This window comes from Lycorma delicatula, chromosome 7, assembly GCF_047948215.1.
Source record: "Lycorma delicatula isolate Av1 chromosome 7, ASM4794821v1, whole genome shotgun sequence".
In the NCBI taxonomy this organism is placed as follows: Eukaryota; Metazoa; Arthropoda; class Insecta; order Hemiptera; family Fulgoridae; genus Lycorma; species Lycorma delicatula.
Window position 1 is genome coordinate 119025181 of NC_134461.1, and position 14380 is coordinate 119039560.

General features: G+C 30.1%; 1 protein-coding gene across 5 annotated transcripts in view; it reads right to left on the reverse strand.

Moving 5' to 3' along the window:
* Positions 1-14380, reverse strand: part of Isha (Insulator su(Hw) mRNA adaptor) — a 113413-nt gene that overhangs the window by 3929 nt on the left and 95104 nt on the right. For all 5 annotated transcript variants that reach the window (XM_075371882.1, XM_075371881.1, XM_075371880.1 and 2 more), the window contains one exon: positions 3574-3960. In XM_075371882.1, the coding sequence (XP_075227997.1) occupies positions 3574-3960 (387 nt within the window). The remainder of the gene's footprint in view (positions 1-3573; positions 3961-14380) is intronic.

Genomic DNA, 14380 nt, shown 5'->3' on the forward strand with positions numbered 1-14380 from the left:
TCTTTTTACTAACAAAAATGCTAATTACTTAAAATAATTTTTAAAAAAATATGAATGTACAAAAGTATATTTTTCCTGTGTATATTCAATAATTATACAGGTAAAATGAAATAATTATGTAAAAAAACTAAATTGAAATATATGTTACTTTAGAAATATTTAAAAAAATTTATTCTTTAAGTTTACAGTACTAACGCTGGTCAACAATGAAAATTGTGTAGTTCATTTAAAACTGCTGTCATAAATTATCATACAGATAAAGGAAGTGTAGTGTTAAAATGCAGTTTCAATTTTCTAATGAGGAATATGCTGATATAATTTTTGTTTATGGATTTTGTAATGGAAATTCTGAAACTGCTTGTGAATATCAGGAGAAATTTTCTGGAAGGCGAATTCCAAATATGAAAACTTTTTCTTCTGTTAGTATGTATTTACAAACAAGGATCATGTTCATTGTGTTTGTTTTTGTTGAATGCCAAGTAAATAATCTTGTTAATGAAGCATCATGTGATTCAGAATACTAAGCATAGCCTGGGCACTAGTACAAGGTGAATTTCATGTCACACTGGTTTGTGAAAACAGAGTGTGGTGCATCCTATGAGTGTGCTATAAATGATGAACTCCCATAAGTAAATTTTGTCGACAGTATTTGTGTAACCTGGGATCACAATAACATTACTTAATCATGAAATTCAAAATAATCTTTGGAAGTCATTCTAAACAAGTGATTTTTTTTTTACAAGAGTCTGCAAAAGTGATGGTACTGTATGTAAAATAATGTAAATATACTGGCATGAGATTTAAATTTTCCAGAATTTATTTGTTAAAGAATTATGACAGGATTTATTAATTTTTTTTGCTAAAGAACAGGATTTATTTACCCTGTCTCAATCTTCTAATGTTAGTCTGTTAGATCGCTCAGTTGTGTTCTTAAGATTTTTTTTCTTGCTCTTCTGCTTTTGGCTCGATACACTCATTTTTCAGCAAGCTTTCTTTTTCTGTCTTACTTATAACACTCATATCAACCAAAAGAGAAAACAATTTTTGTAACTCAAGACTATACATATGCACTTGGATCATTAATATTCTTTTTAATTTAAAGATAATAGTTTTTCTATTAGAATATTTTTCTGCAGAACATCTTGCAACTATTCGATCATTACAGCCTTGCAAAATGTAAAGGAAAAATGTTAAAAATATCAAATGTTTTAATGTAAAACATTTTGTTTGAATTGTTATGACTATTTCCATAAAATATTATTATACAATGAAAAAATATACTTTTTTACTGCATTCTGTTAACATTTTCATATTGCATCACTTTTTTTTATTGTATTCTAGTGTATTTGATTATAAATTTTATAAAATTTCTTTTAGTAATATAATTCTTTTACCTTAATAAATTATGACAAGATCTACAGACTGTAATATTGCTTTATTACTTATTGATAAATAAACTAATTTAGTATAACATTCATATTATTTTTTTTGAGTGCAAATATATTTGCCACGTGAATCACAAACATACTTTTTTGATAAATGATTAGCAAAACTGTATATTGTTAACTGTAATATTGTTAATAACTACGGAAAAGATTGGTACAAGTGTCATTAGAAAATGTGATCGGTGATTAAAATAATTTTTGAAATCACAAATGGAAGATTGCAATTAATGTTGTGAACAAAACTAATTAATGTTACCCTTTAATTTAAAATAAATAAAATTAAGAAAGTGATTAGAACATAAATTTGACAATTCATTAAAATTTCATTAATATAAAAAAGGCTGAAAAATACATACTATTCATATATCCTAAATAATTATCATCATTAAAGATTTCTGTAGTATTTTTGTTCCAAAAGACTGCATAATTCAATATATCTTTTTACTATTGATATGATTTACTGTTAAAACAAGTAATCTGAGCGTTTATGTCTCTGTTAGAATAAAAACGAGTAAAAGTACAAACATCCAGTGCACCTGAACTATTAGATTGTACTCGTAGGTAATTTACAATAAGCAGCTTACAAATCAATGTAAACCTACTAAAATGAAATTACATTCCTGATATAAATAAATTATATTCATACTATCTTGTTAATAATCAATACTTTTATTCCACAAACGTATTACAGTATAACAAAGTAATAGATTCTTCAATAAAGACAGAATCGTCAAGTAACATTACTTATATGGTCTTGTTTATAAAGGGCTCAAAAAAATTAATTAAAAAATCTATTATTTTTATTTATATCTACTTCATCTTTTAGAAGCTTTTCCTTTTTGGAAGGGCCTTTTGGCCTGGTGCGTAGTCAATTTTACATTTCTCCCATAACATATTCATCAGTACAAATATAATTCGCTTGCTACTCTTTTTTCAGTGGCCCAGAAAGAAGAAAATTACTTGGACCCAGATCAGGGTAACCCAGCAAAAACCAAAATCTTTAAGACAAAGGGAATGTTTTGTTGGTTATCTGAGGTCAAGTATTACTCTGAAGCAAAGTCATACCTTTTGGAATGATTTTTGCCTTCAGTAATAATGACAGTATCTCACTGTTAACTGTTTCACTTTTAAATAATTTAACTGCTTCAACATTATCATTATTCTTGGGAGTGCAATTCATATCTTACTCTCATTCATTACTGAGAGAAATCCATCCTTTTTTAAAGCAAATGATTCATTTGTCACGCTTGCTTCTATAAAAAAAAAATCAACTCCTCTAAACTGTTGCTTGCTGCTACATTCTACACATAATCACTAGTTTCATACCTTCTGATTATAAGAACTATACCACAACACACTTATTCCTTGGTGCAAAGGAACTACTTTTAAACATCAGACAAAGGAGCACTTATCTTAAGTTACTTTTAAACACAACCATACATAACTAACAATGAAACAATACTTCCAGTGAACAGATGTATGAGGTAATGACTTACAGAAGAACGGTCAGTGCTGCAAAACATGGGATTAGGAGGGAAATAAAAATTTCCCTTTACTTGTTTACTTTCCCTCATAGAATTAAGAGTTGAAATGATCATTTATAGAATAAAATTCTAAAGTTAAATAAATTGAAATATGAAATCACCAATTATAAAAACCTATTACATACTAAGGTGATGGGATAATTTTAGGTATAATTATTCCTTATTCCTAGAATAGTATAACGATTTAGAATTACTTTTTAGTGAAATATAATCTCTTTTTTACTAACAGATGCTGGGGCAAGGTGCAGTGATATAAAGTAAAAATTAATGATTTTTCTAGCCTTTTCAAACATCGGTCACCGCCCCACAGTTTAAGCATCATTGCACATTACAAAATGAACACTTTTCAAAGAAAATCAAAATAATTTACATAAAAAATTATCACAAAAATAATTAGAGTGCTTGAAGGAAGAATGCCTTAAATAATAAAATCTAACAAAAATTTTAATCATGCTAGATACCAGTTGCTTTTACCATTCAGAAACATCAATTATTTGTTTTCATTTAACAGGACATCAGAAATTCATACTAAAATAATAACAGGACAGCAAAAGTGAAAATAAAAAAATAAACTTCTTACTTACCCATTGGCCCACGTCCCATCATTCTAGGTCCAAAATTATCTGGCCTAATTAAACTTCTACCACGAGGGAAAAATTCTATCCTTATCCTCGGTTCAAAACCCTCAGGTGGTCCTCTTGGTTCAAATCTTGGTGGTCCAAATCCTTCCATAGGTGGTGGACCCATAGGATCAAACATATCTGGTGGTCCTCTACTGTTTGGAGGTGGCATTCCTCTACCTAGTGGTGGCATACCTCTACCGAATCCAGGGGGACCTTCATCTCCATGCACCAACATCATTTCATAATCTTCTGGATTTCCTTCCAGTCTATGCCTTCCTTCTCTGTCTAACATACCAAACCCATCTTGAGGAGGAGGAGGTCCTCTTGGACCAAACATTAGAGGTCCACCTACAAAATAAAAAACAATTTATACTCAAATCCATAAAATTTATATAATTATTTCTGACATACTAAAACAGAACCTTTAAAGTGATATACTTCTAAAGTAGATCAGATTTCTAATTGTATTAAACTATAAACACTGCAGGTCATACAGGACATTGTAGAGACAGTTACAAGAGCTCATAAATTTTTTGGAGACTAAGCTGGGAAAAAAATATTTCGCTAGGTTGAGCCCACAGTGAGGAGAATGCTGAAATGTTATCTGTTTCGAATGCAGGTTTTCCATGAGTTAACTAATGCTGATTATGCTAAAAGTATTAACTACTGTCAATTGTTCAAGAACTTCATTAGAGGTAACACTGGCATTTATTAAGATCAAGTGCTTTTCACAGATGGAAGTGTGGTTTCACCTTGGAGGGTATATTAATAATCAGAACTACTAGACCTGAGATACTGAAAACCCACACATTATCTTTTAATCTCCTTTTACCCATAAAAAATAGGCATGTGGTGTGTGGTTTCAAGGTGATGAATAATAAGACCCCTTTTTTTTTTTAAGAAAGTGTGGATGCTGCCACCTACCAAGAAATTAGCTAAAAGTTCATAGCCTTTCTGCAAAAGTACGAATGTGACTGCTTTTGGAACAGGACTGCACTCCTTGCCATACAGCTCACTCTACTATGGTGATGCTACAGAATCTTTTAGTGGAAGAATTATTTCTAAATGATTGTGGTTACTAAGATCCCCTGATCTGACTAGTCCAGACTTCATTCTGTGGCATTACTTAAAATAAATTGTTTATAGGAGCAATCCACACACCCTGCAGCAATTGAAGACAAACATTACTAATGCCATCCAGGAAACAGACAGGGTACAGCTAATAGGAGTAGCCAGGAACAAGGTCAAACATGTTGACAAGTGAATGGACATAATTTTCAAAACCTTCTGCATATTATTATTATGATGTAAATCTGTAAGTGTTTGCCAATAAACTATTATTTATAAACTAAACTAAGTGATGGGGCCTCTTTTAAGTTGAAAAACCTGTATTAGACACAAAAAGCCTCTGTTACCTTTATATATATAGATAAAAATCAGTTTGATTGTGAAATGAACATGGGTACCACAAAGTAAACCATTCTGGCCCTAGGATTAATTTTTAGATGAACAACACTACCTACTTGGCATTAGAAGTTCTTGATTATGTACAATAGAGTAAAGCATTTAAAATTGTAGGAAAATTTGAAATTAAATATAAGAAAAGAAATGATCTAGAGCAAAACATGAAAAAAGGAAAGGTGAAATTCAGAAAGAAGTGAGACAAGGATGTATTTTAACATGTAATTACTTATTAATTTGTATACAGGAAAAAAGAACAGTTCTGAGTGGCCAAACTATTCAAGAAGAGAAAATAAAAATGTTAAATAAGATCTAATGAAATTATTTGATCACTCACTGATCAGAAATCAGAAATGGTTGACAAACAGAAAGAGCTGACAGAATCCAAAAGAAATACTGAAGAGCATGGATCTATTCTAGGAGAGGTTCATTTTAAAAATAAGAGTAAAGGTAATGAAATCTGAGAGAAATGAGTATAATATTAAGATAGGTTAACATAAATCAAAGTTACAGAATTTTTTTCAAGAAATAAAATAACAGCAGACTGACATATTAAGGTTGACATCAAAAACAGACTGGATGGAAAGCTTTTAAGCAACAAGAAAAGGAGGAAATCTGGTACTATTTAACATAGATATAATAAAAATTACAATGACTGTCAAGACTATTTAATAAGTTTAGTAATTTATATAGCAAAACATGCAAAATAGGAAAAACAGAAAAAGGTAACTGAGGTTAGGATATAATAAATGTGGTGTATAATATATCTGTGGTAATCGAAGATTAGCACAGAACAGAAATAGATTACAGCATCAAATCAGTTAACAAACTGATTTATTACAATTCTGAATTCACTTTAAACTTTATATTATTTTCATAAACAATGCTTGTAAATATAATCTATAATACATAAATTTTCAAGTATTTTGTCCTGAAGATTATATTAGCAAACTGAAAAATTAAATCTCAGTAACAACATATATATAAATGAGGTGTGAGATATTAAAATTGGGCTTATAATTTCAAAATGGTAGAACTTACAGGGTAATGTGATGGGTCTCCGTCAAAACAGACCCCTGCTGATTGAAGACACTCACTCCAATGGTGTTTTAACTTTTGAAAACATTCCTGGAAATTTTTTCTTAAGGGTGTTAAGAAGCTCTCTCTATTTTCCTGGATGTCTTCAACTGAGTCAAATCAGTTTCCTTTCAATTTCGGAAAAATTTTGTAAATTTTTAGGAAACAGATAGAAGTTTTGTAGGGGCTAAATCAGGGGAATAGGGTGTTGTGGAACGACAAAAATTTTGCGATCAAGAAAGCATGATGAGCTGGTGCATTGAAGTGGTGAAGTACCCAATTCTTGTCTCACAAGAGTGCAGGACACTTTTATAGTATTCCTTGTTAACTGTCTGCTCCTTAGGGGCAAATCTGTGATGCACAACACCATAGAGTTGAAGAAAATCGCCAATATTATCTTCACTTTCGACCGACTTTGTCGTGCTTGTTTTTGGTCATCGTGAACTTTAACCATTCTACTGCAATGATTGTGCTTTTGATTCTGGGTAATACTCACAAACCCATGATTTTGTTGCCTGTAATTACCCTATTTAACAAATCTGGGTCAGTTTCAGCTTGATTAATCAGTTCTTGGAACACTTCGAGTAAGTGTTGTTCCTGCTGGTCTGACAATTTAACAGACACCCAATGCATGTTCAAATCTTCAGTTAAAAGTGACTGAATCATAAAACAGTTGTCAATTTTATTTCTGAAACTTAAAATGTGTAGAAACTTATATTCAGTTCATCAGCCATCTCCCTAATAGTAAATCTACAGTCAGAGTGCACTAAATCGTGAACTTTCATTGTTTTTGTTGATTTTTAAGTGGATGGCTGGCTGGATTGGTGGACATCTTCAACTGATTTGCAGCCATCTTTAAATTTGTTGAACCAGATAAAAACATTTGACCAGCTCAGACATTTATTATGAAAGCTGTTTTAAGAGTTCTTAAGTCTAAGAAGCTGATTTCCTGGTTTTCAAACAAAATTTGACACAAACTCGCTCCATTTTGCGAAGTAAGTAATCTGCCAAGAAATGAAAACAAGTTTTCACTAATCAGGATGCCACTCTCTCCTGAACAGATATTGTGGTCATCTTTTCAGGACATTTCAAGGAGAAAACAAGCTTCTCCTTTCCCACCCACAGGCAAACCTACCCCTCCAATTACATCTCATATCTTGTTTAAGAACAAGAAAAAAGATTATAATGGCCTATATGTGACTTGTAAATAAAGCTATCTATGTATAACTTGTAACAAAGTGAAGGAACTTGAATTTATCTATGTACAGTGTAACAGCATGGAAATTTTACATTTGACAAAAGTAAAACATGAGGGTGCTTGGGTATACATTACAGTACAAGTTTATATTTGTATATAATTTTAAAATGGGAGTTTTTTCCTCATGCACTTCCTTATTTCTTGTTTCCATTAATAGGGTAAGTGAGCCAGTAGAAATTTCTAGTAATTTATCAACTTATTTACTTTTAATTATTAGGCTATTGTACTTTCTTATCTATTTAATAATTTTTTTTATACTCTGTCAATGTATCATGGTGTCTTTGCTACAGCCACAGTGCTGTTGGGAAGAAAGTATAAATATAAGATGAAAAATCATATTTTACAGTTCTTTATCAATAGAAAATTCAAACAAAAACCTTTTAATGAAAATAAGTAAATTATGTTATATCAATTAATAAGAAGCAGGAAAATGATTTTTAGTGCAATTACTAAAATACTTTAATTATCATTTAAGCTTTAAATTTTGAAATACTAACATTTATTAGCGATTCAGTTTTAGAAGCTTAAAAGTTTATATCTCAAAACAGTAAATTTATATTACCATGTAGAACTATGATCGTCTAATTATAATTAGATATATATTAAAATAATAAATAATTTCATGATTTCTAATACATCAAAATATTAGTTTTTTATTAAGCAATTATCACTGAAAAAGTGATCTGTGCTTTTATACATACATAAAATTGTATAAACTTAATAAAATTAGTCTCTTCTGCCATGTGATAAGTGTAGGCATGTATTTTTTGGTCACATTTTTTTCACAAAAAAATCTATACTATGTTACTTAGCAATTGAAAAGCATTTCAGGGAAATATATACTCAGCAAATATATCAAAAAGCTCCTGCATATTCTAATGATAAACTGCATGTAAATATAATTTTTAATTTATAGCATCTAAATTTTTACAAAAAAATATGTATAAAAAACATATGTAGAGTTCACATAATAAAATTAAAATAAATTTGATTCACCAGGTGTGTAAATATGAAACTGGAATTTGCCCATAGATGGCCCTAGCTGTCAATGTAGTTACCATCAAACTGCATCACTGGCACCATTTTCTTTTCTTTCTTTGATAGCTAGCAAAGATTTTCAACTCACAACAATACAAGTTTCATACAACAGCATAGTTTTAATCAGCGTTGAAAATGTCGAGTTTTGTACCTACCAACTACGATTTGTAGACAGCATTGATTTTCTGTTACCATTTAAAGAAAACTGCTGCAGAATCGTATTGAATGCTCGTCAAAGCTTACGGTGAGCATGCTCTTGGTAAATCACAGTGCTTTGAGTGGTTTAAAAAATTCAAAAGTGACAATTTTGACATGAGAAATAAAGAATGTGGAAGACCACTGAAAAAGTTAGAAGACAACAAATTGCAAGCATTGTTGGATGAGGATGATGTTCAAATGCAACAACTCGTGGATCAAATAAATGTAACACGAGAAGCCGTCTCCATACGTTTGAAAGCCATGGGAAAGATCCAAAAGATGGGAAAATGGGTTCCACATGAACTGAATGAAAGACAGCAAGAAAACTGAAAAACCATTTGCGAAATGCTGCTCGCCAGGTACAAAACAAAGTCATTTCTCCATCAAATTGTGACAGGTGATGAAAAGTGAATATATTTTGAGAATCAAGTGTAAAAGATCATGATAACTCCAAGAGAACTATCAACATCGATTTCAAAGCCAAACTGCTATGGAAAGAAGACTATGGATCAGAAGGGTGTGATCTATTATGAGCTGCTGAAACCATTAATACTGAAAGCTACAGACAACAAATGATCGATTTGAATCAAGCATTACGTGAAAAACGATCAGAATATCAAAAAAGGCAACACAAAGTAATTTTGCTTCATGATAATGCACCATCATCACACACAGCAAAACAAGTCAAGGAAACGATTGAGGAATTCAGTTGGTAAATACTTTTGTATGCAGCTTACTCATTAGATTTGGCTGCGTCTAAATACTATTTATTTGCATCAATGTGAGCAGCACTTCACTTCTTATCAAAATGTACAAAAACGGCTCGATGACTGGTTTGCCTCAAAAGATTAACAGTTTTTTTGGCATTAATAAATTGTCAGTAGATGGAAAAAATGTTTAGCTAGCGATGGACAATATTCAGAATAAAATATTCTTTATCATTTTCATACAATAAACGAATATTTTCTATACAAAAATTCCGGTTTCATATTTACACACCTGGTACAATAAGCTCTTCAAAGCAACTACTTTTTTAACAGATTATATTGAAATTTCAATGGTTTAATATTTAACAAGAAAACTATGTCAGATTACTTACAATATATATAAACGTTAATAATAATAATTAATCTAAGTAAAACAAAAAGAAAGTTCTTCCAATAATTTCCATTTTATCACAGAAGTTCAAGACAAAATAAAATTAACATAAAACTGCAATAAATGTTTGGTATTCTTCTAAGAAAAATGTAAAGCCTTCTGAAAATCAGAGTTCACAATATGTCTTGATTCCAAAACTAATTTTAACATGAAATTCTTAAATAAAGCAGCTATTATTAGTCTAATAAAAAACAAAAGTCCACCAAAACTTCTATTAGTGCACTAGTATGCAGGTAATAAATAAAAATAAATATTTTCTGTCTTCTTTACGTTGAGGCCTGAAGTAAACAATCTACATTTGTGTAGTCTATGTAAATACACAACACACATATATATGACAACCTTCAATCACTTGATGCAATTCATTGGGTGGACAAAAATGACATCACTTTTAAAAATAGACCATTTGATAAGAACATTAATTATTACTTATGCCTTTTGTTAATCTCAGATTATCACATAATTAGTTATTATTATGTAATTATAAATATGTTAGGTCTACAGCAATGTAAACAATGCACTATTATTGAATAATTTATACTAATTTTGTGTCATTCCATGTCAAATCAACAAAGTGGCCTTATTTACTTCCGAATGTTTAATTCTCAAATCCACACCTGGGATTTTAAAGAAATTTGGTATGAATTAACTGTTGATAGAGTTTTGAGAAAGTACAGAATTTCAGATCTCTATCATTAACCGTTTTGTTTTTAGAGCCCTTCAAATCTGCTGGAAAATGGCAAATTTTGGGTCAAAATAACTTTGTTATTTATTAAGGTAGGAAGATAAACTTGGACTTATTTTATAGCTTATGTGATGCTCTTTCATATGACATACAACAAGCATATGTTTACATAAATTTTGATTTCAAAATCAATGACTTTTACTTTTAACCTTGAATTTCAGGAAAAATATGTCTTCAACATTTTTTATGAAAAATATATTTTATTCATCATTATATTATAAAACAGCTGTGCAAATTTGATACTGGGACTGCATTGGGATCAAGAAAAAAAGTGTATCAATATTTTAACAAAAAAATATCTTTTTGTGGGGTTTTGAACTGGTAAATACTTAAATTTTTGTTGGCTGGACTTGCAAGATCAAATAAATTGTCTTGTAAAAAGAAATTAAAAGTAATGAGGTAATATGCTGCTCGTTTGTTTTGTTAAGAAATAGCCTATCTCAACTCAATCAGATGACCAATGATGATGTAATGCGATAACTCAGTGTAATTAATAGAAATTGAAAGGCAAAATCTATTGAAGCTTACTATATCATTAGTTTAGTCATAGTCTGTGTCCATTATTTTAGTATAAACAATATATTAAATACGACCTAAAATATTTGATTTATTTAAATAATTTATTAATAGAATAACATGATGTAAGAAAGCATGTGCACTGTATAAATATGCCTGCCCAGAAGTCAAGATATTCCATGTTCATTTATAGATTGGTAAGTGTTGGTGTAGTTACAGTCTTTTTTAAAGTTAGGTATCTTTTTAAGTATGGCAACTTTTTACAATAATAAATATTGTAATCCATTTGAAGAAGTGGATCATAATTACCATGGATGACAGAAAATATCCAAATTTAGAAAGCGATTGGAAGATTTGTGATAAGTGTCAAAGAAAACTTCCTCAACTAGTAATAAAGCTTCAGAAGAAGAAGCAGATGATGGTGAAGAAGCCCTCTATGTTGAAATGAATTATGCAATAGTCAGGCTCAATGAGAGTCTACTGAGTATTGGGGAATCACCTGTAAAATCTAAAAGATTTTACAGAGAAAACATATCCTGCCAAAAGATTACAAAAAATGAGTCATTAATGAGGGAAAAAGTGGAACTCATAATGTATGTGTCTGTGTTAAATATCAGAATGTGAAATTAATGTTGAAGAATGTAAATTAAGTTATTTAACAAGAGTGTAGCAATCATTTTACTTCTTTTAAACACTGCGTGGCACAATTTGTAATCCATCTTAAGAAATTTGTTATCTTGGCGAGTGTAAGAATTGTCCAGATTCTGACAATTTTAAAAACATTTTACATTCAATTTTGTTGAAAATTCTGTGGACAAAATAACTTTTAAGCATTGGAAATCGAGTGATCGTTTAAGTTTAGAAACAGTAGAGAAGGACACAGATTTTATTGGGATGTTTATTAAAAAATTATCAATTTTCATTCACCATTCATTTGTTGTTTCTCAGCAGTCAAACTTCTTACAAAATTTAAAAACTGTAATTGAACCCGGAATCTATTACATTATGTGACTTTGCTGAAAATTATCCACTTGTGCTACAAGAGAAGCCCAAGGGTTTCAGTGGAACAATCAAGCTACAATTCATCCTTTCGCTATTTATTTAAAAGCCAAGAATTTGCAGACACTTTAAATTATTTAGTTGTTATGTTTCACTGCCTTAAGCATGAAACTATATCAGTTCACCTTTTTCAGAAAAAACTAATTCAATTTTTAAAAGAAAAGTAAAATATTGTGAATAAACTAATTTATCTTAGGAGCTCAACAGCACAATATAAAAAATCTTAAACATTTTGTGAATTTAACGTATCATAAGGATGACTTTGGTACCAAAGCAGAATGGCACTTCTTTGCTACATCACATGGCATGAGGTGCTTGTGATGGTCTTGGTGGTACTCTTAAAACATTAGCATCAAAAGCAAGTTTACAACACTCATACCAAAATCAAAAAACCAACAGTCACTCAATTTTATGATTGGGCTCAGTCAAACATTAAAAATATGAATTTCATATCTGTTTCAAATGAAGAATTTTAGAAAAAAGAAAAGTATTTAGCACATAGTTCAGCAAACACGCGAAGGCAAGGTACTCAGACGTTGCATGCTGTATACCTGTCAGGAAAAGATATCTTAAAAAACAATTATTTCTGAAAATTAAGAATATGAATAAGTTTTGCATGAAACAGAAGTTTGTTTTCCTGAAATTTCTAATATAAAATGTTTTGTCACATGCATTCATAATGGTGCTTGGTGGTTGGTACGTGTATTATCTACAAACGAATCAACAGAAGAAGTGGAAGTTTTCTTCAACCTCAAGGTCCATTTCCTTCTTATGTTTTTCCAGCACACAGTGATATTCTAATATTACCTCGACAGGAAAGTTAAATCAGAAACTGCTACTGGACGTACATATACATTATCTGAAAAGGAAACTACTCAGACAAATGAATAACCGAACAAAATAATTAGGTATTTCAAATTAACACATAAACACTCTTTTAAAATTTAATTTATTACTAATGTAACTGGTATAATTTTTAAGTAACAATAATTGAAAGCCAATGGAAATATCAGATTATATTTATTAAATCATTACTATAAAAAAACTATTTTTATTAAGAAACATTACTTTGAAAAATTAATCGGTACACTGGCATTAATATTACATAAGTACTGTTGATGTATTTTATCAACAATGAGATGTGTGGGCATTGACTGCTATGATCATTCAGCCCGAATGAAAATTTGTAGCATGTGAAAAATGCCATGCCTGACTGGGATTCAAACCCAGGACCTCAGGGTGAAAGGCTGAGATGCTACCACTCATGCCATGGAGGCCAGCAGAACTTTCTATTGTTAAAATTAATATAATTTAAAATAACAGATACTCAAATGGAACTTAATTTAAGAATGCATAAAACTTTCATTTAAATTTTGATTGATTTGCCTTACTTTTTTGTATATTGTGTAAGATTTTACGACTGTCAAAATGTCTAAATTATAAACGCCAAAACTGTAATTACTTGAAGACATGCATTATTATATTTTAATTATTAGTCATACAATTATTATTTATATTATTTCAGCTTCTTGTATATCATATGAAAGAGTATCAAATAAGCTTTAAAATGAGACCAAGTTTATCATTCTACCTTAATAAATAACAAATTATGTTGACCTAACTCTATTGGCACAAGTCAAAATTTACCATTTGCCAGCATATTTGAAAGGCTCTAAAAACAAAACGGTTTATGATCTGAAATTCCGTATTTTCTCATAATTCTACCAACAGTTAATTCATATAAAATTTCATGAAAATCCCAGTTGGTCAGATTGCGGGCCTTGTTGATTTTACACAGAATGACCCTTTCTCAGTTTCCTAATTTTATAATATTCATTATTATTATTATTATTATTACTGTTTGCTACTTGAGGCCTACAATAAACAAATGTTTTGTGTGTTAGTACAAGTATTTGAATTACAATCTGGTACATATCATGCATGATGTTATATAAACAACAGAAATACTTCATTCATAGCTATTTATAGTTTTATGACAGTTAAATTATATCTCTGACACTATTATAAAAATTACTTGATCTGGTGAAACTTCATTATTTCAATTGTGGCGTTGTTAAAATGCTCATGACAAAAGTTACTTTGAGTGAGGTTGTTTTTGTCATGCATTTGGTTTAAGTAAGTATCACACTGAAATTTACAACTGATTTGCTTTATAATGTTAGAAATTACATTTTTGTTTATAAGTGTGGTGAAATTTAATAACTATGGCCGAGTCCTTCTTGCTGTGGTATTTAACA